Source organism: Leuresthes tenuis, unplaced genomic scaffold (assembly GCF_036924035.1).
Source record: "Leuresthes tenuis unplaced genomic scaffold, fLeuTen1.0.hap1 SCAF_12, whole genome shotgun sequence".
In the NCBI taxonomy this organism is placed as follows: domain Eukaryota; kingdom Metazoa; phylum Chordata; class Actinopteri; order Atheriniformes; family Atherinopsidae; genus Leuresthes; species Leuresthes tenuis.
The window spans coordinates 17,132,661-17,160,487 of record NW_027325366.1 but is presented as its reverse complement, the minus strand read 5'-3'; the positions used below and the strand labels follow the sequence as shown (position 1 = coordinate 17,160,487).

The following is a 27,827-nucleotide window of genomic DNA, read 5'->3' as shown; positions in this document are numbered from 1 at the left end:
TATTGATCATCCTCGCAGGGAAATTTTGTCAGACAAGTTGAAAACTATATAGAAGGGGGACAGTGTCAAAAATCATATAAAAGATAAAGGCAATAATAAATGAGATACAATCCAATAGAATAATATATGTAAAATGACACCTACTTGAACGATTTTCTGTACGGTTTCTGCATTAGTGATGGATTGCAGCTTTTAGTGCAGAATTCAAATATATTCAGGGGCTAGACCATCAGTACGCATGCGCCGCGCAGTCATCTGACGATTGCGCGCTGTGGACCACTACACAGAGGGCCACCGCTGTTACAAGAGAGCGACACACATATGGTGTTCAGTAAAAGGGCAGAAAAACGTCTCCTGCGTGGATAAAACAGTTTCTCATACGTGGGAGAGGAATTCGCAGCGGGACGAGCCGGAGTTCGTGGTGTTATGAAGCCTCGAAAACTCTCCTGAAATGTAGCCCGAAGCGTGTGAGTGAAGGTTGCTGTAATCGCTCGGTGGCTGCGTGGCTCTTCCAGAGATGCCACGAAAATCAGAGCAGCTGAGTGAATGAGAGAGACCGCTGCTCCTCGCTAAATCACAGACCCGGTGGCTGCGGCGGCGGCGGCGGTGAGCGATGGATACTGGTGGAAAGATCCACATTAGGTAGCGTTTACGAAGATCCAGGGAGAGCCGAGAGTCTCTGTCGCACAGTTTAGTCACCGCCGGAGCTGTGGAAAGGATGGATTTCAGCCGGCTCCGGAATATCATCAGCAGATACGTAAGGGCCGCTGTCAACACTGTCACAACTGTAGCTTTGTGTCTCAACCATATGTAGTGCATGCTTCTGGTTTCTTGTTTCTGACACTAATCTGTGTTGCCCACCCCTCCCACCTTCCCTTCCCCACCAGCTTTGCTCAGAGACTTTGAAAGTGAACGACCTGGATGACAAATAAAGTCCTTTGCTCATCTGCAATGATACACATGTCACTTGATCAGCTCTGGCAGCTTGGCAGCTCTGGTCGATTGTTGGCTTTACAGTGTTTTTGTGGAGCTGAATGGAGAATGTGCCAGTGGCTAGATGCAGTTATGACTGGTGACTGTGTGGAATTGAGATGAACTAAGCTGGCCAGTTTAACTGAGCCACAACAGGCCACACACACTATCTTATGGCTTCCAGTTGTACTCATCAGCAGAGGAAATACATCCCAACTCGCCCTACAAATAGGGGCATCTTTCTCGAACACTCACAGAGGGGCAACTATGGCTTGAGCGTCCTCTTCAATCAGTGATCAGGTTGATCTTTGAGCAGGAAATGTCCCTGTAATGATAGTTTGAGCTGTAACCATGTTACTGGTTGGCCTGGTCTGAATGGGCTGCTGCCGTCAGCAGCCTCTGATTATCTGGCAGGACGGGAAGCAGCTGGCTGGTGGGCGGCTGAATTAGAGAAAAAGTGTCTATGAGAGACCAAGAGTGACAGGCCTGGTGAAGCTTTGAGCTCCTGTGAGCGCTCGGACATCCGTCACGCCTTCACCTGACCCTTCAGCTGGCTCAGGTGTTGTGAAGCAGATAACCAGCAGAATGTGCACGTCTGAGGCTTGTTTGGTGCAAATTAGTGTGTACGTGTGTGTGTATTAGCGGCAGGCGAGTGGCAGGGCGCTTGATGGATGCTCCAGCACAGCTAATATCAGGGGAAATCAGATCTTCAAGTGAGGCGGGGAGGAGGAGGCACGGATGGGGTCACTGAACACGCCCCTCACCCTTTTCCCCTTTGCATCCTCCCTGACTCTGCGACATTATTAATCAGACGAGGTATAAAGGATTACTTAAACCATCAAGCTATCGATTTGCCTTTTGAGGGATGGATGACGCACAGGAGATCTGGACCTCTATTACTTGTGTATCACCTTCTGTTAACCCTGCCATATTTTGAACAGCTGCTCCCATAATGAAACTACATAGTAGAACAAACATTACATTGTGCAAGGTGATTAAAATGTGATAAGCAGGGAGTCCAAGCCTTTTCACACAGAGAGAGCAGTCTGCTGTGATCAAGGTCACGGCCCAAATGTAGCCCAAACAACGCGGAATTTGTAAATCTGCTCCAGCCAGTTAAAGACGCATCTCTGAGTAAGTCCTCTTTACTTAGCAGGAGAGGATTGAGGCCTTTTTTAAAAAAAAAGTTTGATTTATTATAGTCTATCGCGTGCCCTTGCTGAATTTTCCGTGGAAGGAAATAACATCACTAACTTCGTTAGAGATGAAAACACGAAGCGGTTGACTCATGTCCATCAGTCTTTTTTGAGCCGGGTACGATCATCAGATCGTGGATGTTGCACCTCCACCATTCAGATCGAGTCACTTCATATTATCTGAGTGTTGTACACTTTTTTTCATCCTGCTGGAATGAAAGAATGACTTAAGAGCCAGTCTATAACTTCATGGTATGCAGTTTAACCCCTGCAGAAGGCCTTTTTTTACTGTTCAACGTGGACATGCAGCCCAGCACATAGGCTCCACCGATTAAGCTACGCCTTGATCAAACTCTGATTGGTTAAGAGCTCCGAGCCCAGCGCTGCCGTACTTTACCTGTGACCAAAATAAATACTTTGTCTGTGAACTTTCTCCGGTCTCCCCCAGACTGGCGCAAGCTGTGAGAACTGCATGAGGTCACGATCTGGATCAGAAGGATGCCGGTATGTGTGGCTGATGGTCATGTTAAATCTAACTGACGCCAGTGTAAGAGCATCCGTGCTCAGGTTTGTAAAACGGCCTCATGTGGTAACATTTTGATATAAATCTACCTCGTGGCTTCTGCTCTCTCCTGTATTCAGCTTTGTTTAACCTAATCTCCCCTCATATTGATCAGCGTTACATTTTTTCTTATCTCTAAATATACAACTGTTGCACCACTGGAGACCTCTCGCAGAATCGGCTGATTAAAGATCGAGAAAGGCCAGCAATCTCTCCCTTTGATCAGCAGGTCCCAGCATGCTCGAGGGCTTAAGAAAGGTTCCTAGCAACTTCACAGCCCTTTGACTCTCCCGGCTGGTGTTGAAAGGCAGAAAACTGCCTGCTGCATTACTGTTTGCCACATTTCATCTCACCGCTCCGAATGGTTAAGGGCAGTCTATTCCTGTCTGCTGCACCCCGTTGTGATGGGGGCCCCCGGTGGTGAGACAGCGGTTGTAGGTGACAAAAACAAACAGGATTTGTGTTTGTGTGGAGTTTTTCCCGCTGGCCGGTGTTTAAATTGAGGGGGGGAAAAAAGCTTCCCTGCATCCGCGAGCAGGCTTTCAAGGAAGGTCTTTGCCTCCTTTATGATGGCCCAAAGTTTTTTTTTTTTTTTTTATGAGAGGCATTTTTAAGTCCCGCACTTGTGTGTCGACGTGAAACGCAGACCAACCGAGGGCTTTTTGGGACGGAGATTACGGTGGCAGGAGGAAAAGGAGGGAGCAGTGGGAGGGAAGAGGAGAAGTAGCACAGCTGGATTAAAGACTTATGTAACTGTTGGATCGCAGCAAGTCTACTGGGAGAGGAAGCTGGGGCATCAACAGAATACAAATGTTGTCACTTACAAGTATTCCTCTAATATTCAGCCTTTGATTTGAATTTTTTTTGTCCCAGGTATTCGGGAGTGTCTTTTTAGGGGCCTTGAGGATATTGCCTGCAACGATAGCGCTCACAGTTTTCCTTTTAAGGCTCCATAAACTCTTGTCAAAATCAATTTTTACAACGTTAAATTTGAGAGAAAGCCTTACTTCTCCTTCAGTATTCGGCCTATACAGTGAAGCTTCCGTTTGGTCTCGTGTCTTTTGAAACATGAACCCGCAGACATCGCCGAGCGGTCTGCTGCTGCATTGTGCAGCTATGGCGATCAGTGGCGTCTGTGGCCTACATGCGCTTTCACAGGTCAAGGTTTTATCAGGTTAGAACAGTAAAGCATTAAACAACAACCTCACGGTCAGCAGCAAACGTATCCAAAATGCCCAAACATCTGGCACTAAGGTACAAACACTGTATAGTTACAACCAGTCCAGTCAGAAGAGTGTCTCTGCAGCCGGTCCTGCATCTTTCTTGAAGAAAAAGCTGACTGGCACAGTCTGCTGTGGGTCTTTCTTTCCTGCATTATGTAAAATTAGACCCGAGCGAGCTTGTTTACAAATAGTATTTTTACATTGTGAATGGGCTTAACTCGTTGATTGCCCAAAAATTGATGTGCAAAGTCAACATCCTCGGCGTTGTGCAACACTTTTTGTACGCTTCCGCTGTTAACACGAGGAGTCCATTAAAGTGAAGCGCAGTCAGAGGAATTTGATCTGTGGGTTTAATGAGAGATCCTTGCTCAACGTGTTGAGTGCCTCTGCAGCACAGCATCTAGCAGGACAGTGGCGGAAGTACAAGACGGGATCGTTTAATCAGGCAAGTTAATGGTGTATATCTTTTATTACATCCTGTGGTAGAAAAGAGCTAAATCATGGAGAAGGTTTTGGATATACCACGACACTGCTGGGGGTTGGAGAGGAGCTTTTTAACAATGAAGATGTATGCATCTGCTGTGCTTAGAAGTGCCGTGGAGTGAAGCATCTGCCGACAAAGACGCATTAAGAAAACAATGCCAGAGCTAGAAATACTCTCATGCCTTTTTTTTTTTAATAGCAGCATTTCCAATTTTAGAAATGTCAGGAGTACAGCTGGTCCCTCCTTTCAGAGTTTAATCAGAAAACTATTTACTCCAAAGAGTGCACCACAGCGCAGTTAGAAATAAGTAGGAGCTGCAGTGGTGGGATGCTTTTGCTTTTATCACATACGCTGTGTCATTACCCGTGATTGATGATCATGTAACACCAGCCTCTCTGTTAATAAAGACAAAGCCTCCATGTCCTGCAACCAACCAGCGAGCTACTTTGTCTGATGGAGCAGGAGAGTGAAGAGGGAACTGCAGGACAAGGGTTGATACGGATCAGTGAGGATTAATGATCAGATAACTACAAACCACAATGCAATCTCTCTGTGTCGTCCTCCACCTCTATCCTGCAGTCACACTCTGTCATCGTGTGACACTCGCTGCCAGGAGATGGGTGGAACAAAGAGGGAACAGGGCAGGCAGAAATGTGCGGGCCTGGATGATGGCATCAAAGAGCATTTATGAGGAAAAATGCTTGAATAGAGGAAGTGGAGAGCAGTCAACGCTGTAGACTCAAGAAGCAGCTGAGTGTATCGTCATAATTGGCAGTCTTCTTCCTTTCAGACACATTTTTCTTTCTCATTGTGGCCTTTTGCACTTTTTCAATTCTGCAATAATGTATTTTTACTGTAAGTCCTGCTCCGCCGCCGCTGTTGGTCGCTGCAACTCAATCCGCTTCCACCTCACTTTCCATTTCACAGTATCTCTCTGGGTCATGTTCTCACTAATCTTTTTGGAGGGGTCTCAAGTTGGCTGACGCCATTGGCTAAATGTGTATTTTTACCTCACTGCCCGAGCGCCTGTTGATAAACAGAGGATAACTTTAGATCTGTGCTTCTGAGCTTTTGACACTCAGTGATTTGCTATTTTTCTTTTTAAATCTTGTGCCTAGTCTTTAGCTTGTTAAAACGTGAGAATGATGCTTTAATGCTATCACATTAAGCAGGATAATAGTGAGAAGTTTGTGTTATGTGGACTGGGCACAATAATGAGCTACAACTTTGCCAAAATGTTGAGGACATTTAAAGCCCCGACGCGCTCCTTCCACTGCGGCGCTCCAGAACTTTTCCGCTAATGGTCGACACTTCTGCTTTGAGCTGTGTCAGACACGCTGCTTTGCCAAAGGCTACGCTCACACTGCCCACTCAGGCCACAGCTTTAGGCGCCATGCAGGAAGGTAGAAACTAACAGCTAAATGTCCCCCGATTCTGAATGTGTCTCTTCCCGCAGTATTGTTTGATGATGGGCTCATGTCCCAATTTGAACACAGTCAGTCCCTGTGGAGCTACTTTTATATGATACACAAACTCAGTGTCAAGAAATGGGTCTTAAATCTGCAATTTTTAAGTTTGTTTAAACCTGTTATATAATAAAGTCCAAAGGAAATCGTTTTCACTGTCCTCAAAGACCCAATTTATTCTATTTAGAAGACTTGAGCACATCTAGAATTTGGTGCCAGTACCCTCTAAACAAGAAGAAAAAAAGGTGAGAGAAAGACAGAAAAGGAACACAACAATCTAAAAGATTCTGCAATGAGAAGATCAGTTAGTCACAGGTGAGGGTGTCAGGATTGGTTATAAAAGAAGCATCCGCCAAACATATAGTCTTTCCAAGCAAGGATGGGGTCATAGTTCACCAATTTGTGCCAAACTCCATCAGAGAATGATCAGACATCTAAAAAAAAAATCAGTCCAAAAATACAAAGGAACTTTTAACATTTATAGAGCATTACATTGTGAAAAGATTTAAGAAGTCTGGTAAAAAAGGCCAAGGCTGGAAACCGTTGTTGAACGAGCGTGACCATCTACATGAGGACCATCACGCCACTGTGATCAGTGCAGACGCATGGGCTCAGGAGTGCCTTTAAAAACCACTGTCACTCAACACAGGCCTATGAGGAAATGTAACCTGAAACTGTATTGCGTGATGAGGAAGCCATACATCAACTTTGGGCTGAAACATTGTCAAATTCTCATCTCAGATGGACAGAAAACCAGTGGATGCGTTCTGTGGTCAGATGAGTCCACATTTTCAGCTTGTATTTGGGGAAAAATGATGGTATGGGGGGTGGATCGGTGCCCACAGCACAAGTGTCTTGAATATGTTTAAAGGTACCATTGATGCAGAGGCAGCAATGAGAAGTTTGGGGAGACACGCTTCCATCAAGGTGATGTCGTGTCCCAGGAGGTTTATTTTAAAGAACTATACCAGGCCTTGTTCTGCCCAACTTGCATAGCTCCATAGCCACACTGTGTGCGCCTGACTGGCCTGCCTGCAGTCCAGATCTGCCCCTCAGTAAGAGTGTGTGATCCACAGGGATCCAGGGACTGCTGAGCAGCTGGAATTTTGCATTCAGCAAGAATGGACACAAGAACAGGTAGTAACCTCCGGTCCCAGTTAAAAAGCGTAACTAAAAGGAAGTGTCATGTGGCACTGTGCTGAACCCCAAAAGGACACCATAAGCTTTTATCGTGGCACTCATTCATTGTGGAGTCATTGCGATAAGCTTAAACAATGTCACAACATTGTTTCCATCTAAAATTGCATTTACATAAGCCAAGATCTTGACAGGCGCATCAGACCACCATGTGCGTTATTCTTCAGCGTGTCCAAAAGGCTCTCGGTGGATTGAGGGTCTGAACTCTGTAGTTGCCAGTCAGCGTGTGAAAATGATGTCTGATTATGCGGAAGTACTTTTTCATAGTTTGAGTCCAGTCAATCCTGGTTTTGTCTTAAGGGGGGGAGAAAAAAAAAGTAATTGATGCAAAAGCCATTCACAATATTCAGGTAGTGATCTCAGATTTTGGCAGGTATCGTTATTGAACTCTGCCCAGACCAACTCAAGCAACACCCGGGTCATAACGCTGCCTCAGAAGACTTTTACAGTAGGCAGTACCTATGATGGATGCGGCCCTCCATTTGTCCCTCTTCGTCCCCTGACGCATCCATCACTCTGGAGCAGAATAAATCTGGACCACGTGGACTTTCTTTCCCATTGCTCCTGAGTCCAATCTGTATTCTCCCGAGCAAACTGAAGGCTTCTTATTTTGATTAGTCTCACCAGTAAGTGTTTTCTGTTGAGCTTGTGAAAATGCATTTGTTTTCACCATCGGACACTGACGTGAGCTCTACTATTGATTTTCTTCAATGGAACGTCACCAACCGTTTAAGTGGTCTCCAGTCGCGGTCGTCGGAAGATTTTCCCTCCAAACGCATTTCTCCCTCAGAGGTGATGTTTCACCACTATCCCCTCTGGGTTTGAAATTCTGAACCATTAGTCATTTTCGCAGTCTCCTTTTGATGTTTTGTTTTCTTGATGCAGACCCTTTCTGAAAGAGATGAACATCTTTTGAATGAGAAGCTCGCAGCACTTTTACTGCAGTAGTTTTCCAGTCGGAAGCTTTTTCCTATTTGCTCAGTTGGTTATTGTTTTTTTTGTTTTATTTTTATGAGGACACTTTTAAAAGTGAAAAGACGAACGACAAATCCGCCTAAGTGTGACTCCGAATGGATCCCGCCCACACACTTGACCAAAGACACACTCATCCGTCAGTCAGTCGTCTACAAAGTTGCTTGTTTAAAGAGGGAGCTGAAGTTATGTAATGCAACCTCGTGCAACACATCCTCGATTGCAGTGTTTAATCCGGGGCAACGTTTTTGTTGAGGCTGATTAAACACAGTGGGGAAAAAATAATAATTCAGAGGAAGTTATTGAGGAAACGAATGTGGCCTAAACTCAGCAAACTAACCAGTTTTTAATTTTCTGCCAAATTAATATGGAAGTGTTTCAGAATTAGCGCCGTTGGGGTTGAGAGTATAAAGTCATGCGTCTCGCAAAAATCTTGCACGCTTGACTTGTGGTGCAAAAGAAGCGTAAAGAGATTGTGTTTGCAAACTTAGGGCTGGATAAAGTCCATGCAAAGCACATCCTGTGGCGGTGGGAACGGATTTCGGCACGTCTGTGGGTGACTGTGGGTGGCGTTTGACCGACTCGGGTGTCGTTTGAATAATGGAATTGACAGCAAGTAGTTGACGAGTTGTTCATATCTCCAAATGATCTGCTTCTCTGTCAGTGTGTGGGGGAGGAGATCTGGGTGGACAATCGGACGGTGTATATTGGCCATAAAGAACCCCCTCCGGGCGCTGAGGCCTACATCCCTCAGCGCTATCCCGACAACCGCATCGTCTCCTCCAAGGTGAGTGAGCCACAGTCAGTGCCACACCGTAGTTTGTCATGCTGCTCCTTTTCTGTTTCATATCCAGACAACCGTGTAATCTCTTTTGTTGCCTTTTTTTGTAGGATGACACAATTTACTTGTCCTGTGTTTGACAAGCTGTGCGTCACCGTTTGCTCTTGCCAGGAGGATGTTTGTGATGTGCTATTGTTTCCCCGTCTGTTTCCACTGTAATCTAGCTGTCACTCTGTCCCACAGTACACCTTTTGGAACTTCATTCCCAAGAACCTGTTCGAGCAGTTCAGAAGAATAGCGAACTTCTACTTCTTGGTCATATTTTTGGTCCAGGTAAGATTTTCACGTTACTTGGACGCAGTGACGAAAATAGGTGGAGAAGCACCAAGGAGTTGGTTTCTCGGCTCATTGATTGTCCAAAAACCTCTGAAACTCTTCCCCGTTGGCTGGAAACAAACGTTGCATTTCTGAATCTGTTAGCTTTTAATGTGCCGTTAGAATTCACACAGAAGCAGTGAGGGTTTACTGTCATTTTATATTTCACATTTGTTCATAGCCTTGCCGTTAAAGGCAAAGAGATGCTTTAACTTTTAGCAGCCACATGCACTGGCTGTTTTTTCCCCTTGTTTCAGAGCAATTATGCAAGATTAGCAGCTAGATCTCACACCTGCTTCGTGTTTGAGGCTGCACGGCTGAGTTATCAACGCGATGTGGTGAAATCTAATTTTCCTGAAGGGATGAATCTCCTGCCTGCTCCGTGCTTGTGTAAATCAGATGCTTTTTTTATGTGAGCATCAATTTAGCACCAAATGTTGACCAATCGCAGAAAGAGCAAACTGCCATTAGAGGAGGAGAGGCTGTACTTTGGTTCGTTTAGGCCTGAGAACCACACAAATGGGAGAACTTCTGTTTCATTTGCTCTGGTAGGACGCGTCTCACCCTCCTTCGTTCGAACAGATTTCCACCTGGTCTTGCCAGCACAATTCTTTACCTAATAAAGGGGGAGTTTGACGGTTTATTTTGCTCTTCGTCCTTCGATAACACCCACACACAAATTGAGGATAAACCGAGAGCGTTAGTCCGGCGATGTCGGGGTAAATTTCTTTTTATCGGCAGCTGCCTCAGTGGATGAGCATGCAGCTTAGCCACAGCTGGGGTCTTGGTGTGTTAGGCGTTTAATCAATAGCATGTCAAATATAACCCTCTCGTAACGGGACAAACTGGGAGTGGCACAACACGCTGCTTTTTGTCCTCCTCGCCTTTTATGTCACCTGAAAAAAGTATTGGTTTGCTACACGTGTTGAAAAAAAATGAAACGATGACTAAACGTGAAAAAACGAAGCACTTTTGAAGCACTAAAATTGAAGACTACGAGAGTTAAAAGTTTGCTAGACTGGTCCTTCCTGCCTTATTTTTGAGGCCTTCTTCCTGCTGTACATCCAAACTCAGCTTTGTCTTTCTTGGCACCCCCTCTTCACCCTCCCCCACCCTCTACATCTTACTCCCTCCCTCTGCTCCTCTTCCCTGCAGCTTATCATCGACACCCCCACCAGCCCAGTCACCAGCGGCCTGCCCCTCTTCTTTGTTATCACTGTCACCGCCATAAAACAGGTAGGACACACACAAATATTCCCACATCTCCGGGAAATATGGCCCAACAACGATCATCCTCGCACACGAGCTCCCGGCCCAGAATAAACGCACACTCACGCTTTACCAATCGGCTGCTCTATTATCTGTATATACACATTCCTCTCGCAGCGAAAGGACATGCCATTGAATATGTCTGGTGATGTGAGAAATATGATAATGAATGGTCTCCTCTGTTAATCACTTGAGCTGAGGATCCCGTGCCCCTGGGAGATGCATCGCTTCTGCTGCGTCCCAGTACTGAGGGATAGGGTACTACTAGTGATAGATGAAGCTGTTCTTGAGAAGGAAGCTTGAACTTTACTGGGACATAAATCTAAAACATGACATTTTGGCTAGAAATCCAGGAAACAGGGCAGTAAGCACCGGGAGCACAATGCTAATTAATTACAGTGTATGATTATCACCTCCTCCCCCCCACCTCTTGATCTCCTGCTATGCTCCAGCCCCAATACTCTACACAAAAAAAATCTATATTCTGCGCCCCCTCCCCCCCTTTTTTTTCCCCTCACAAGATTGTTTTCTGTTTCTTTCTCGCTGCAACTCTCTCAGGGCTACGAGGACTGGCTCAGACACAAGGCTGACTGCTCCATAAACGAGTGTCCGGTGGACGTGGTGCAGCAGGGGAAGGTGGCGAGGACACAGAGTCACAAGCTACGGGTAAGAATGGCCTCATTAGAGCAGTACAGCACCTGAGGCCACAAAGCAGCACTGCTGCACTGCTGCATAGCTCACTTTTCTTTCTGTGACTGTCGCTCTCGCAGCCCCTTTTCTTTCCTCTCTGCAGTGCTCTCTCCGACTTTGACTCTCTTGTCTTTCCCACCAATTAGTTGCACTGAAACTTTAGTAGACCGTCCCCTGGTGCACTGCCGCAAGAGCTTCTTGGAGGATGAACAGGGCCGATGTATTTCATGAGTCATGATTTTCCTGTCATCATCCTCTGATGTGCTCTTCTGTCATTTTGATGCAAGACCAGGTCACTGCTGGTTGTGTGCCTCGGTTTTCTTTCGGATTAAACTATTTATATAATGTCACACCTCGCTGTTTATCCTCAGGGCTGCAGGCTTTTTTCAGCAAGATTTTATTGTCAATTTCAAACAGACTCATCGAATAGATCTCATGTATTGTAGACACTTGATCGTGAGTTAAAGCAGTTTCACCCTCTTATTTTGAAGTCAGGACAGTCCTCTGAAGTCTTCTCGGCCCATGTGTTTGTTGGCTTCAGTGCTCTCCTTCTCATGAATAGAGGAATCTGTGTGTGTGTTTTTCCCAGCAGTCCTTCCTCCAATCTATTACAAACGTGAGAAATAACCAAAGGAAGCGCAGTGTCAAAATGAAAGCCGTTTGCACGTGAAGTTGTCATATTCTCTTACCCACACAAACATCACACTGTTCCCACAACACTGTGCCAACCTGTGAGTGCTTAGGTGTAAACCTCATCAGAGGCGTTGTTTTTCATGCAAATATGGAAGGTTTGAGGATGATATGCGATGTTTTCTCTCTTCTGTCAGGTTAAAATGTCATCCGGTTATATCAGTGTTCCAGCGTGCTACAAGAAAATATAAAGACAAAGAAAAGTCTGTTTTGTGAAGTGAAGAACAAACAAATCGAGTGAGGTAGTGCTAGACCAGCAGCTCTAGTGTTCCGGCAGGTGAAATGATCCTTTTTTTTTTTCTAATCAAAGTTGTAGTGGTTTTGCATAGAGCATAGATGGTTAGAACAGTTCCATATCAGACAGGGCTTTCTGACAACAAAGTATGTGACCTGATTTGGGTTTTTAGCCTTTTGTTTGAGTTTGGATGGCTGTTTGCAGAGATAGTTGAACTATAGTTTTTACATTGGGTCTCAATTTTGGGGCAGCAGCATCCGAGTCAGTGAATAAACTGAACAAACTGATAAAGAAGGGGGCATCATGTAGCTCAGTTGGCTGAGCAGGCGCCCCGTGTACCGAGGCTGAAGCTCCTCAACGCAGCCGTCCTGGCTCGGGGCCTTTTTGCTGCTTGTCATCCCTCTCTCTCTGCCCTAATTTCCTGACATGCAACTTTCCAATAAAAGCCAATAGTGCTGAAAAAAGTCTTTTAAAAAAATGGATAAAGAAGTCTGCCTCGGTGTTGGGAACTGCTCTGAATGTTTTTAAAGCCCCTCAACACAATGAACAACGCTGCGCAATATAGTGATCGAACAACAAAATATGTTCAGTCAGAGGCTTCTTCAGTTCTGCTGCAGCAAACAGTTGCAGAAGAAGTCATTCTTGCCCACAGCAACACCTCTACACGGTGACTGCTTTTATAACGACTAATGACTATTATTGATTCTTTATGCAGCAGAAACATGTCTGGCGTTGATGAAATATCGTTCAAATCAAAATTTCCTGCAAACGTGAACAAGTTAGGTGATGAAGTGAAGGTAAACAGAGCCTTTTAATTAGGTTGTATGTTTTTTTTGTTTTGTTTTTTTATGGAACTTTTGGTTACAGAAGCACTGTAACTGGCTCACTGATCTGCAGACATCTTTGCTCTATCCTACAAACATTTAATGAAAACAGTGTCAGGCTGTTTAATGTGACTGATCTAGCTCATCACCTCCCGCACGGATCTATTGATTCGGTGCACTATATTTTAGTCTTGTAACGCCGTTTGTCGGCAGGTACGTAATGGGTTCTGGTACATCTACTTTCTGCTGTGTCTGCTGCTGGTTGTGAGTGTGCAGAGCCTGTGTGGGATGTTGAGGGTCAGCTCAGAATATACAGCTTCAGTACAGCTGCCAAGCAGTAAAGGGTTGCAGAGCGCTATAGTTTGCGTTACCATAGCTGTAGTTTTCTGCGAATTTCATTGGTTGAGAGAAACAACAGGTCTTATTCTACTTTTTTTATGTCTCGCTTCCGCTGTCACGGTCCCTGTAGTCTTTTTCTTACTCTCTTTCTGCTTCCCCTCGCCGTGTCTCTTTGTCTGTTTTTTTTTTTTTCCTCTACCAAGGTCTGCCACTACAGCAGATCAAACAGAGGGGATTAGAGTGTGAATCGGGAGCAGGAATAATGATGAATACATTAATCATACGAAATCGGAGAACGTGTGTCATGTGTACGGTCACCGTGGAGATGGGATTTATCAGAGTTTAAGCTGCTCTGCTCTCATAATCCGTTATGCAACTTCTCCATTGAAAAAAGGAATGTTTAAGGATGAGCAGACGGTTACTCACAGGTCTTTCTGTTTATGCGCAAAAAGAACCAAGTGGATCCTATGTATTATTGAAATGATCGCTGCTATGTCTGTCTGTCCTTTTCTGTCAGGTGGGGGACATCGTCATGGTGAGGGAGGATGAGACTTTCCCCTGTGATCTCATCCTTCTCTCGTCCAGCCGCTACGATGGAACCTGCTACGTCACCACCACCAGCCTAGATGGGGAGTCGAGTCACAAGGTACCGGGATCAGTGCATGTTTGTTTAGCTCGGTCTTGTTTTAAACTTGACTTTTAATTATCACCTTAGATCACACCAGAAGCCTACAGCACGTGCGCATGGGTCTTTAAAAGTCTAGGAATTGAGCTCGCGAGAATTAAGGGCTTCTATAGGTGCCAGAAATGTCAGAAATGTAATCTCTCTTTGAAAACCTAAAATGTCTGCCTACTCACACAGAACAATCCCAGTTATGCAATGGTATAAAGTCTATTTACATCAGTATCACCAAAAAAAAACCCAACACTGTTGCCTGGCACGTGAAAACACACACTTTGTGTGTTATGGACAGATAATCCACACGTGATTGGAAAGGATTTGAAATGCGAACAAGTAAAGGAAGGTGAGCAAAGCATGTTATATGCAACATACAATCTGTTTCATCCATTGCCTGATAAGATGTCTTACAAAGAAAGAAAATTAGGATTCCAGTCTAATCTTGCAAAAGGATCATTCAGAAACGAGCACTCTTTAAGGTTCCTTTGTTACAGTTATTGGATAAGTTTCTATTTCGATTGCAGGAGACATATTATGCTCTTTTTAAAAAAAATAAAAATAAAAAGTTAACCATTTGCTGAACTCTTGATGAAATGCCTACACGGACAGTACAACACTTCCCTTTTAAACCATGAATTCACTGCATTGGGGATCCGGTGTCGTCTCTCCTTTGTTTGTTAGACCGCCTAACTCTGACATATGAATCATTCAGGCATAAAATAAGCAACTCACCCAAGAGAGCTTAGGAAAGAACCAATTTAAAATGGGATGTTTTGGCGCTTTGTTATTCGCAGCCTGTTGCAAAGTCACGTTGTTTGTTTCCATTTCTTTAATTGTATCTATAAAAAATGGCAACGCAAACACAGTTTGACAGACATAGAATAATATTTTTGTGCCAACAAGGGGATTCCTTATGAGCTATTAGCTGAAAACTTGGTGCAGAATGTCCTTAAGAATGTGAGGAAATTGAACAAGTGGAGGTTAGAATAAGCAGCGGCAGCCTAAAAACAATCTACAGATGAACAGGATCTGAAGGTGATGTCCTTCAGAATTGGGGGGGAGGAATCCATCGAAGACCTGAATCAGGACCTGAGAGACGTATTTGGACCTTCGCTCGATCCATCTACTGTTCACTGAAGCCTCATTAGAAATGGTCTCCATGGATGGGGGCTGTCAAGAAGCCATTCTTAATGAAGGGAAACGGAGAGAAATGGTCGAGGTATGCCAAATGACACAAGAACTGGACTGAAAATCAGCGGCAACAGGTCTGATGGAGTGAGGAATCCTCCCCGGAGCCCGGGCCTCAACATTACTGAAGCCAAAAGGCAGCTAACATCCAAAGAAGCGCAGCGGAATGTCACTGAAAAAGCCTGGAGAACTATTCCAGAAAAACTACATAAAGAAACTACAAGAAAGCTTGTCGAAGAGGCTCAGGAAATGTTGAAGAGCGAATGTGTCATACCAAATATTCACTTTCAAGCAACTCTACTGTTGTCCTCTGTACTGTATGCCCCCCCCCCCCCCCCCCCCACACACACACACACACACACACACACACATACACACACATATATACACATAAAATGTTATGTTTGCACATGTTATAATAGATTACTGTGCGTATTTCCCATTTTTATGAAAATATGTTAAGAAATCAGAGGTACACACATACACAGTCTGGCGTAGAACACTCAATCCACCCTCCTCGTCCTACATGCCCTCAGGGCGAACCCTTGATGTGCTCACCATCCCAGCAGGCTGTCCCCCTCCTCACCCAGAGAGCACGCTAACAGCTCATCCCTCACCCTCCCACTTTTTTCAGGTCATTAAGAAAACCTGCAGAGGCTGAGGGGCCAAATGAACCCTGCTTGCATCGTGGCTGTGATGTTGACATTTTCTTCTGTTATCTTCTTCTTCTTCCCCCTTTCCTCCTACTCTCTATCTCAGACCTATTATGCTGTACCTGATACCATGGCCTTTAGAACAGAACAGGAGGTGGATTCGCTACATGCCACTATTGAATGTGAACAACCACAACCTGACCTCTACAAGTGAGTGTGCCACATGCTCACTGATGCATCTTTATACTCACAGTGTTACAAAATCTAACCCCACTGCCTTGTGTGTCTTTATTTGATTTTGCTGTACCGTTTGTCCAGATTTGTGGGACGCATTAACATTTACAAGGACAAAGAAGAGCCTGCGGTTCGGTGGGTGTGCTTTGTGTGTGCTTCTATTTCCATGCCGGTACTTTTCTTAGCTACAGCTTGTTACGTTTTTGCGCGTGCCTTGCGTTGAAGTTAAATGATTGTAGTGGTGTTTTCGGAGCTGAAAACATTCCCTTTTACTTTTGCAGAACACTTGGAGCTGAAAACCTGCTCCTTCGAGGAGCCACACTGAAGAATACACAACGCATTTATGGTAATGGCGTGAAGATTAAGCCCAAGAGAAATCCCTAGAAAGTTTTTAGAAAGGCTTTTATCGTGTTTTTCGTTGTGTTTTCTCCTTCCTCAGCTGTTGCAGTCTACACTGGCATGGACACCAAGATGGCCCTAAATTACCAGTCTAAATCTCAGAAGCGCTCTGCTGTTGAGAAGTAAGATTAACGACTTGTCTCCTCTCACTGCATGATTCAGAGATGTTCTGTGGGAAATGGTTACCTTCCAACCCTTGGTGCTGACCTCTCTTCACTCTGTCACTCTCTGCAGGTCGATGAACGCCTTTCTGATTGTGTACTTGTGCATCTTGATCAGTAAAGCGGTAATCAACACTGTCCTGAAATACGCCTGGCAGTGGTCTCCTGACCGAGACGAGCCCTGGTACAACCACAGGACTGAGAACGAGCGCCAGCGCCACGTGGTCCGTCTTCACCCCTCTGGGTTTAAACGCAAAATCGTGGCATCGAGTGCCTATCAGAGTTTCTCTAAAACCCGTCTTCTCCCTGTTTCAGGTGATCCGAGCCTTCACAGACTTCCTGGCTTTCATGGTCTTGTTTAATTATATCATCCCAGTGTCTATGTATGTAACCGTGGAGATGCAGAAGTTTCTAGGCTCCTATTTCATCACCTGGGATGAGGAGATGTTCGATGAAGAGCTGGGAGAGGGTGCACAGGTGAACACCTCCGATCTGAACGAAGAGCTGGGACAGGTATGTAGCTACACAAAAAGAGACATTTGCATTCATATCTTAATCTTAATGTAAAGTTTGTGTAAACATGCCCTTCCTTCATCCTTTCTCTCCTCGCTCTCAGGTGGAGTATGTTTTCACTGATAAGACCGGCACTCTGACTGAGAACAACATGGAGTTTATCGAATGCTGCGTTGATGGGAACGTCTACATCCCACATGCAATCTGCAACGGCCAAATCCTCAGTGCTGCCTCCAGTATAGACATGATCGATTCCTCACCTGGAGGATACAGGAGAGTACGTTTCAAGACTCAGCCTGAGCTGATATGTGGCTTTGCTCACTCACTGAAATGAATCATTTTGCTCTGTGGAAATGCTTTCAGATTAGCCATATTGAACACATATTCATATATATATATATATATATATATATATATATATATATGCACAGAAAAGTGGCGAGTCTTGCACTTATAGCAGTATGTAGTAGATTAGTTTAAATTTAAAACAAAATCAGTTCTGCAGAAGAAATGGGAAAGGGAGTCAGCTTGTGTTTCTCTTTGAAGTCACAATGATGTAAATTTGCACTGAACTTGCCTATTGCCAGCACGATGTGATGCATAGCTGTGTATGCGTCTGCGTCTTTAGGAATACGAGGACCTATTTTTCCGGGCGCTGTGTCTGTGTCACACGGTGCAGGTGAAGGAGGAGGAGACGGTGGATGGCATCAAAAGGGGCATCCATCAGGGCAGGCCCACCTCCTTCTACATCTCCTCCTCACCGGATGAGGTGGCTCTGGTAGAGGGAATGAAAAGGTAAACGGACGCAAGCACGTGAGCAATGTTTATTTTTCTTGTGTTGCAACAGAATTTTTAGGGGACCACAGTTCATTCAGAGTTGGACTAAATTTTGTGGCGGATGAAATGTGGTCCAGATGAGGATTTGTAGTGGTCTGAATACGGTACTGTAGGAGCTGTATGCTGCCAAAAAGATGCTTTGGGGAAATTGTTAAGCAGGCAGTTGAATGCATATGTGAAAAGTCATTTAGCATAATTCAGTAATATTATCTTCTGCTACTCCATAGCCAGGATGTCCCCCCAAAATCAGCAACGCTGTGTGGCTGTTTAACTCAGCGAGGTACCAAGAGTGTTTATAACGTCTCGAGTTGGACTCCCTTAGTCAGCATATTTGAGTTATATCGCCAGTTCCGGTGAAATCTGGGCTAAATGCGAAGGTCTAATCAGTGACTTCCAGTAGACGTCTTCTAAACTCTCACTTTTGAACCAAATGTAGCCCAATTTTGGCCTAGATGTCTATGGACTAGTTAGATGTCTTTACTACCAAAATGAACTCAGCGAGCAGCGGGTGACATCACAAAGCGTTTGTCCATTTTAGCTGCATGAAATCTGTGGTTTCACATTAAAACATGGATACAGACCCCTTCAAACACCATGAGAGAGCGTGGTCCACATTGCGGCTAAAAAAAAAAATCCCTTTAAAATCCCATCGGACCTCCCAGAATGTATCAAATCTTTTTCACCGTCATCTGAAGCCACATTTCCACACCATCACACACCTTTACTGTTTTCTTTTTTAAATGCGGGGCTATTTCCAGTCTGGTTGGAGTAGCATTGAACGCAAGCACTGTTAGAAGATGTTGCTCTGATGAATTGCTTTCACAGATGTGCTCTTCTGCATATATTTAAGCTCAGGTTAAGCTAAATGGACACTTTCTATTCCACTCTCATGAATCCTTTCCTTTTGCTCTTGTCGCCAGGTTGGGCTACACCTATCTGAGACTGAAAGACAACTACATGGAGATCCTCAACAAGGATGATGAGATTGAAAGGTTAGTTTACTAAGTGTCTGTCGCGGTTACACCACAGGCGATAAATCAGGATTAATCCAGTTGATGGATTTGTGTTCATACGGAGAGGAATTAGCTCTCAGCTCGTGTTACATGTTCAAACAGAGGCTACAAAAAGCTGCAACCTCATAAGACCCGCTCAAAACGCTTAAACTGATGAGTGAGAATAGATGAAAGTAAGATTCCACCGAAGAAAGCAAGGGTAGTGGAAAGTGTCTAATGTTTTGATCCATAGTATGTGTTTGTGTAAGTGTCCTCGCCAGCCATAGCTCTCAGCAGTGGCCTGTCAATAGTGAGCTATTTTAAGGTGGCTGCAGAGGGGAGGGGTGCGTTGTTCGTCCAGCAGTTGCGGAGACTTGAGACCTGGAGGTAAAAGCAAGGCAGAAGTATCTAAAGTCTTCTTTCATTTACTGTTTTAACCTTTCACAAGGAAATCTTAAGATTCAAACGCAAACGCAACAACCTTGCCAAGTCCTGGCAAACATTCTTCTACCGTTGATGAATAACAAGGGTGTAATTTGAAGGTCGTTATTTGCCAAATGGCATCTTTTAAAGCCTGATCAAATGTTTTTCACAGGTTTAACAGGTAGAAACAGGAGACGTGGAGTGTCATCAAAGAAAATAATACGTTGAGAGAAAAGGCCTCGGTGCACATAAAAAAAGATATTGTGCAAGTAGAAATGACTCTTTAGTCAAAAGGTAGAAATATAGATGAATTAGAAAGTTCACAGAAGGATAACCTCCTTTTATGCCAACGCAATCTCTTGTTCAGGTTTGAGCTGCTCCATGTGCTGAACTTTGACTCTGTCAGGAGGAGAATGAGCGTCATTGTCAAGTCAAGCTCAGGTAAGATGCGTTCGCACGCATCATTAAGATGCTAGCCTCCTCCTGCAGCTTGTTACAGTGTGTTTCTTTTTTTCATGCGTGTGTGTGTTACAGGAGACTACCTGCTGTTCTGTAAAGGTGCTGACTCATCCATTTTTCCACGGGTGGTATCTGGAAAGGTGGAGCAAGTGAAAGCCCGAGTGGAGCAGAATGCTGTTGTAAGTGGACATTTTTGACCAGCAAAGACTGTGGCACAGCGCTCACGTATAGAAACCACTATAAAGAGGCAGAGTGGATGCAAGGTGGATTTTACTCCATGATTTCATCCTTGCTTACTGTTTACAAAGGTTTGAATGAAATAAAAGATGTCTGTGCAAACCTGTCCACGTACAGCCAGATTTGAGACGTTTTCGCCTTAATCTTGCTGACAAATCCCTTTTTGAAGTACGACCAGGCATCTAGACTTTTACATACTCTCAGTCTTTGCTCTGCGAGTAGGAACGAGGAACACATAGACATCAGGAAACCTCATTCCTGCCCATACGTTAATGTCCGTGGTCCACAAATCGGTGGGTTGCAAACATCCGTGTTGAGACTAATGGAGATTCACTCCATTCGACCTCAGTCCACCTGCCTGTGACCAACATATCAAATTCAGTACAGCAACTTGACAGATTAGTCATTGAGCATTCTTGAAATGCTCATGGAAGAGAGAGCAGGCTTGTTGGAGGTCCTATGAAAGAGGCTGCACAAGTCGCGTGTATCCGTTGCTGATGTTGTTTTGGCATCCGTGATGCAGAAAAAGGATGCTTCACCTTCTTCCAAGATGTGAATTGAATTAAAGGTCAAGATTCACTGTAAGTTGTCATGAATCCTGTTTAAAGTTAATCTGACTCTGACAGCGGTTTATGTGATACAGCGGTGGGCTGATACAGCAGAGCCACATGGTATATTTGATAAATGACAGCTCTGAAACTGGGATGTCTCATTTTGTTAAATGCCTGTTGCATCGACTCCTTTCTTCTCTGCTCACCGCAGGTGGGAGAGATTAGGAGTCGAGGGAAGGGAGTCGAGAATGTACAAACTGAGAAACGAGATGAGGGGCTGGTGCAGTTTGCTCACATTCCCAAAGCGTGGCTCTTTAGGGAGTTTGAATATTGAGATTTGATAAAACAGACAAAGATGGTCTGCCCTCGGGAAGTCGCCTAACAGGTACAGTAGCTGCCTGGTATGCCTGTAAAATAGCTGCTGCTGGGGGGGGGGGGACTATCCATCCCTTTGATCGCACCAAAATCTGATGCTTTCTTCCTATGCCTGTGTCTAATTCTTCCCTGGGTGTCATGAAACTCGGCCTCAGAATGTCTGCTGGCAGCCATGCAGACAGAACTTAGAGTTTTTAAGGTTGTTCAAATGAGAATGGAATATTTGTTGGATGCTAACTATATATCAGTCCTATCTCTCCGTCTCAGCTGGATGTGGATGTGAAACAATTGCTTGTTAGCATGTATGCTTAATTTTGGTTTTGCATTGGTCTTGAGTAGCAACTGTGAAAACTCACGCTGATCAATCAAACTTGGATCGTGACTTAAATGATCTATTAACCTGCCTCTGTCTTCACTACAAAACCAGGAGGGGCTGCGGACTCTGTGCGTCGCCTACCGAAGGTTGTCTGAGTCTGACTATCAGGAAGCGTGTCATCACTTGACTGAAGCCAAACTGGCCCTGCAGGACAGGGAGCAGAGGCTGGCGCAGGCCTATGACATCATTGAGCGAGACTTTGTCCTTCTGGGCGCTACAGCAGTGGAGGACAGGTTGGTCGGTGTGTGTGTGTGTGTGTGTCTGTGTGTGTGTGTGTGTGTGTGAGAGAGCGAGGGGAAGGGAAAGATTTAGAAGTGGTGCAGCAGCAGGGGGACAGAAGGGTAGATTAATGAATCATTAAGCTGGCTTCAAAGTATTTTCATGACTCATGAGGGCATAAAAAGATTCTGTGTGAGCTTTCACGGGTGACTTACTATTAATACTGCTTTGCCTTTTGTTTCTGTTCCTTTTCTTTCACTTTCCTTTGTCTGATAACATGGGATGTTTTTGTGTGCTGATAAGATAGACTTCAGTATTGACCCTGACTGATTGATCAGCTGCTTGACAGTTTAATTTCCTAATAGATAAACTGCTGATGGGCAAGGACAGGGGTGGTCATGCATTGATAAGTTATCACCAGTTGGTAATAGATTGATTGAAGCTCTGATGGATAACTCTACCTACCTCGGTGGAGGCTGGAGCACTTATTGACTTATTGATGCACAGGCTCCAGGAAAAAGCTGCAGACACCATCGAGTCGCTGCACAAGGCCGGGATAAAAGTGTGGGTCCTCACAGGGGACAAAATGGAAACGGCGGCCGCTACGTGCTACGCCAGCAAGCTGTTCCGCCGCAGCACCCAGATCCTTGAGCTGACCAAGAAACGCACCGAGGAGCAGAGCTTGCACGATGTTCTCTTTGAACTGAACAGGACTGTCCTCAGACAGCGCTCCATTTCTGGGTAAAGAATAATGCACACGTTTGCAGCTGATAAGTCACAACCTGGTGTTTGTTTCGGATCCTTGCATCACATAATCACAATCTACAGAGTATGTGGATCTGACTTCTGCTCACTTTGTTGTGTAGACAAGTCCACCATAAATCCCTGTTAACCAGCCTGCGGTATGATCTTCCAGATTGTCAGTAGACTGCCTCGACTTTGGTCTGATTATCGACGGAGCGACTCTTTCTGCAGTATTAAAGGCCAAACAGGAGGGTGCTGGCCATTGCAACTACAGGGAGATCTTTCTGGAGATCTGTCGCAACTGTAGCGCTGTGCTCTGCTGTCGTATGGCTCCGCTACAGAAAGCACAGGTGACAAGAATGTGCTTTCATTTTGTAGACATACTCAGGAAATCCTCCTAAATGACACAGTCAGAGTGATTGAAATGTTTTTTTTTTTTTTTTGTCAGATTGTGAAGCTAATTAAAGCCTCCAAGGAGCACCCCATAACCCTGGCCATTGGCGATGGAGCTAACGACGTCAGTATGATCTTGGAAGCACATGTGGGCATCGGTGAGTTCTTTCCATCGCCTTAATCGCTGGCTAATGCTGATTCCAACTTTATGTTGAAAGCCTGCTCTGACAGGGATATTCGGGAGAACAAAGACGCCACTTGGACCGATATTTCAGTTTTTACACAAACTGCTCAAAGTAAACAACACGTTTTTGCCAATAATCTTTGAACTTTGGAGATTAGTCATGACAAATCTACTCTGATGCAGGTTAGTTTTAATAGAATAGTGTTTTTTTTTACACTTGATATTAAATCCTAGATCGTTTTTATTTATTTTCTTCCCTCAGGCATCATGGGTAAAGAAGGCCGGCAGGCAGCAAGAAACAGTGACTACGCCATCCCGAAGTTTAAACACCTGAAGAAGATGCTACTAGTTCACGGCCACTTCTACTACATCCGAATCGCTGAGCTCGTTCAGTACTTCTTCTACAAGGTACACATTTCTCGTGCACTCTAGAGGCTCACTCATTTTGTGCACTTTATCGTCATTCCCACTGAAGCAAGGAGTTACAAAGGAACAGATTTTGCAGCCACTCTGACAGATTACTGTGCGACATTCTGCTGGATTCACGGCCGTAAGGATCAGTGTGGGCGGCTTCCGCAGCGAGCAGTGCCCTGCCAACTGATTCATTTTATTTATTTTTTCCTTTCCTTTTTTGGCATGCCAACTCGCTGCGGCCCACTCGGTGAATTCATAACGCACAATCTGCATAAGCAGAAATGTGTAGATAGTTGCATTTTTAGATTCTTGAAATCGCTTCACTTGTACTTGTCACAAGCTTATCGCTTTCCCTGCTGTTTTTTTCTTCTTCTTCTTCTTCGCAGAATGTATGCTTCATCTTTCCTCAGTTCCTGTATCAGTTCTTCTGTGGGTTCTCCCAGCAGGTTAGTGCTTTATACTGTGTCGGATTTGGCGGGAGCCAGAAGATAACGTTCACATTTGTTAATGAATGATGACGTGTAATGTGAAAGAATCACCTGGTTTTTGTCTCTTTGCTCAACTCTGCTGAGCGTTTTAACATATTGTACCTGACAGTTTTTACATTTTTTTTTTTTTTTTTTTTTTTTATTTTCTCTCTGGCACACTGACTTTCAGCCTTTTACATAAACCCAGTTACTGGCACTTGCCCTTCGCCATAAAATTGTCAAAGTTAGGAACCATCTGGTGAACTTAAGTGGAGCGTTTAACCAGTTCATAACTAAAACAATGATAACCAATAAGTATACTATATGTACTATATCAGATATGCTTCCTGATTGTGGCACAGATGGCCTCTCAGTTCCAGATGCCTAATACCATTCATATTGTATTCCCTCCACAGCCTCTATATGACACCGCGTATTTGACGCTGTACAACATCAGCTTCACCTCACTCCCCATCCTCCTGTACAGCCTGGTTGAGCAGCACGTCACCGTGGAGACTCTGAAGAGGGACCCTTCCTTGTACAGGTGAGGTCAGAAGACACTGTCTTCTCCCCAGTGGTTCTGTTAGTAAGAAATGGCGTTTTGTTTGTTGATTATGACTACTCCAATATCACTTTGGTGTGTGCCTCCGTATCAGGGACATTGCAAAGAACTCCCTCCTCCGCTGGCCTGTATTCCTGTACTGGACGTGCCTGGGGGTGTTTGACGCTGTCATCTTCTTCTTTGGTGCCTACTTCCTCTTTGACAACACAACCTTTACCAGCAATGGCCAGGTGAGCCTCTGGGCCTGAGTGGAAACAGTTGTTTTGGGACTAGAGCATAAACAGAACAGTGACAGTGTCTCATGTGGTGTCCTATCCAAGAAAGGATAAAGCAGAGGAAGCCTTCACGAACACTTGCTCAGCGTCACTAGATTCTTACAAGTGCAGTGGGTTGACTTTGTGGTCGTGTTTTTGTGTCTCTAGTTCCGTAACAGTAAAGATTCTGTCCAGAGCCCCCCCCCCGTAGGTCAGCAACATTGGATCTCCATTCATATCGACAACGCAATAGCATCTTTCTCTGTATTGTTAATTTGTATCATGTCAACTGTTTTTGACTGCCTTTGGTCTTGTTTTTTAAGTTGAAACATCCTGAAATTCATTTTACCTTTTGTCCTGATTCTTTTCTCTTTTCTCCCCCCTCCTTCTCTCTGCTTCCTCGCTCTTTATTTTGCTCCTCTCTTCTTTCTCCTCCTCCTCCTCCTCTTCTTCTTCAGCTTATGACCACCAACACACAGATGGTAAGCCTGTCTCCCTCCCTGTCAGCTCTCTCTGTCTTTCATGCCCTTTTAGTTCCTGTCTTGCAGTTTTTTGATTTCAGTTTGACCGTTTCATCCGGATTCATCCGGTTTCATCCTTCCTCTCTTCGCATCATCCATGTCCTTTCATTTGGCTGTGTAGTTTCGGGTGCTCCATTTCCCCCTCCCCCAATCTCTGTAAAGCCCTGAATCCTGCACAGTACCCGAACTTACTCCACTGACATAGTAGAAATCTTAGATGCTTCCCCACATTATCCTTGTGTTTCATTGTGGTAGCAAATAAATCAATACTAATAAGTGGTGTAGATTTAGATCAAACATCTGTTTTTATTTCCGTCTACTGTTTTTGTGCTTTTCCGTGTGTCCACGTGTTTGTGCCAGAAGTCTTACTCTCATTCATATAGTAGTAATAGATTTTAACAAAGGTAGGTGTTTATGGTACCAACGTGCAGCTGTAGCCGTTGCATAAGCTCGCTATGCCTCGATCTCCCTATGTCTCCACCCTCCTCCCTCTTTCATATTCCCATCCCATCTGCTCACTCCTGATGTCTGCTTAAACCTTTCTAGGATTTCAGCAAGTAGATATAGATATGGATGCTCAAAGATGTGGAAATGTTTTTCGTTTATTGGCCATAAACCTTGAAAGAAAGTTTAGAAAATGCTTTTTTTTTTTTTTTTTTTTTTAAACAGATCACCCCTTGCCTTGCTCAGGATGTGTTTAGATGCACTGTGAAACCATAGGGTGTTTCTCTTACTCATGGTGTGTGTGTGTGTGGCCGCTAACTGTCTTCTTCTTCTTCTTGTCCCTCGCAGATGTTTGGAAACTGGACATTTGGGACGCTTGTCTTTACGGTGCTGGTGTTTACCGTTACGCTCAAGGTGTGTGCGAGTGCTTCTCTTTGGAAATGAAAAGAGGGAAAACACTTTCCACAGAAATTAATACTGTAGGAAATGCCAAGGCCTTTGTTGACTTGTTTAGTGTTTACTATCTCTATATTCTCTTTGTTTTTAGCTTGCCTTGGATACACATCACTGGACTTGGATCAATCACTTTGTCATCTGGGGATCGCTGCTTTTCTATGTTATTTTCTCTCTCTTGTGGGGCGGCATCATTTGGTAACGACATCCTTTGATTTCACTTGCGTCCATAAAGTTTATGTTAACCGGTCCAGTTTGGGAATCCTTTTCCGCCTCTCTCTCGTTGCTGCTCAGGCCCTTCCTGAACTACCAGAGGATGTACTACGTGTTTATGCAGATGCTGTCCAGCGGACCGGCCTGGCTGAGCATCATCCTCCTCATCACAGTCAGTTTACTGCCAGATGTCATCAAGAAGGTTCTCTGCAGGGCTGTTTGTCCCACAGCCACCGAACGTGCACAGGTAGAAACCCCCCCCCCCCAAATAAATTTTTAGATGGTTTTGTTCTTGAATTAGAATTTTCATTCTCGTGTTAACTAAACGCTTCACTAAAGCCATTAACCACTACTCCTTAGACTACTTAGAGCTTTGCCTGTTTTGAAATAGTATCAGCAATATAGTTTGGTGTGTAATATTGTTACTGAGCAGCAGCTTGATTTACTCTGACTTCCTGTTTGTGGCTTAGCCTTACCCACTTGCTTCACAATGAATGGAAAAATGAGTGAAAGGTCTGACAGATTTCTTCCTCCTGTGCTCTTTTTCCCTTTTTCTCCCTTCTCACTGCACCCTAATGGATCACCGTAATCAAAATTCACACCGTTTTGTTCCTTCTTCCCACTTCTCAACCCGATCTTCCTCATCCTTATTATCGCCATCCTCTCTTTTCTTGCTCTTTTCTCGCCCCTTTGTTATCATCTCCTCTCCCTTCCCCCTCTTTTACATTCCACCACTGCTCCTGTGTGGTTGTGACTCTGCCCCCTGCACTCGCATGTAACCGCAGTCCACCCGTCCGTGCCTTACTGTGGAGCCCTCCACCATCTTCATGCTTTCTCAGTCCTCCAGCAGAATGAGTTTCTGATTGGCCCAGAGAGACGAGAGAGGAGCAGGAAGAGGAGGTGACTCTCTTTTAGCCCTCATCTCTGTGTGCATGGTGGCATGGCCCAGTCTAGATCACCCTGCACCCTACCTAACGTAAAACTAACCAGCTGTTAATGACACCGTTTGGTTTGTAATCCACCTTACATTTGTTGCATTCTGTGATTGTCATTTCTCCTCCTCATTTGTTTGTCCTCTCTGAAAATGTGTCTTGCACTTCCACACCATAATGTCGTGTTTTTCATGTTGTTTTTTCACTTTGTCATACATGCATTTTCCCATGATTGTATATCAAATTTGGTCAGATGCTGTCATTGCCAGGTTTTCAGGAGAATCTTAGACCCACAGCTGGATTTGCAGAATGTCTCCCAGTTAAAAAACAGCACAATTGCCTCTCTTTATTGCAGTCAAGTGATTAACCAATTGGTTATCTGCTGTTGGGCCAAAGCTTTTCATTAGTCTCGATGCTTTAGTATGAATAGTGGCTGCTATTTGAATACAATCCCAATTGCAAAAAAAGATGGTGGCTGCGTGAAATGTAAATAAAAAAACCAAAATGCGACTATTTGAAAAGCAAGAAAAACCTGTACTTAACCAGAAAATGGTGCTAACTGGCAAACTGTGAAAATATTCGTTATGTACCGATTTTGAAGCCAATAAAAAAAATAAATAAATAAAATAAAATAAAAACTTGGGATTTGGCAACAAATAAGATGGCCTCTATTAC

At 44.5% G+C, this 27,827-nt stretch overlaps 1 protein-coding gene across 6 annotated transcripts in view; it reads left to right on the top strand.

Annotated features, from left to right (window-relative positions):
* Window positions 1-266: 266 nt before the first annotated feature.
* The window catches only part of LOC140319126 (phospholipid-transporting ATPase IH-like), a 32,830-nt gene continuing 5,269 nt past the window's right edge, over window positions 267-27,827 (top strand). For 2 of the 6 annotated variants that reach the window (XM_072396702.1, XM_072396705.1), the window contains exons 1-29: window positions 267-757; window positions 8,737-8,859; window positions 9,097-9,186; window positions 10,384-10,464; window positions 11,056-11,163; window positions 13,793-13,921; window positions 15,902-16,005; window positions 16,114-16,164; window positions 16,311-16,375; window positions 16,469-16,550; window positions 16,663-16,813; window positions 16,905-17,102; window positions 17,206-17,379; window positions 17,731-17,897; window positions 18,860-18,931; window positions 19,722-19,795; window positions 19,889-19,992; window positions 21,404-21,585; window positions 22,079-22,312; window positions 22,488-22,665; window positions 22,764-22,866; window positions 23,155-23,300; window positions 23,693-23,752; window positions 24,190-24,317; window positions 24,430-24,565; window positions 25,048-25,071; window positions 25,903-25,968; window positions 26,102-26,205; window positions 26,302-26,467. In XM_072396702.1, coding sequence (XP_072252803.1) covers window positions 719-757; window positions 8,737-8,859; window positions 9,097-9,186; window positions 10,384-10,464; window positions 11,056-11,163; window positions 13,793-13,921; window positions 15,902-16,005; window positions 16,114-16,164; window positions 16,311-16,375; window positions 16,469-16,550; window positions 16,663-16,813; window positions 16,905-17,102; window positions 17,206-17,379; window positions 17,731-17,897; window positions 18,860-18,931; window positions 19,722-19,795; window positions 19,889-19,992; window positions 21,404-21,585; window positions 22,079-22,312; window positions 22,488-22,665; window positions 22,764-22,866; window positions 23,155-23,300; window positions 23,693-23,752; window positions 24,190-24,317; window positions 24,430-24,565; window positions 25,048-25,071; window positions 25,903-25,968; window positions 26,102-26,205; window positions 26,302-26,467 — 3,339 coding nt within the window. In that variant the 5' untranslated portion in view covers window positions 267-718. Of the gene's footprint in view, window positions 758-8,736; window positions 8,860-9,096; window positions 9,187-10,383; window positions 10,465-11,055; window positions 11,164-13,792; window positions 13,922-15,901; window positions 16,006-16,113; window positions 16,165-16,310; window positions 16,376-16,468; window positions 16,551-16,662; window positions 16,814-16,904; window positions 17,103-17,205; window positions 17,380-17,730; window positions 17,898-18,859; window positions 18,932-19,721; window positions 19,796-19,888; window positions 19,993-21,403; window positions 21,586-22,078; window positions 22,313-22,487; window positions 22,666-22,763; window positions 22,867-23,154; window positions 23,301-23,692; window positions 23,753-24,189; window positions 24,318-24,429; window positions 24,566-25,047; window positions 25,072-25,902; window positions 25,969-26,101; window positions 26,206-26,301; window positions 26,468-27,005; window positions 27,121-27,827 lie in introns of all 6 variants that reach the window. The other 4 variants (XM_072396706.1, XM_072396707.1, XM_072396704.1 and 1 more) reach the window with 4 other exon arrangements.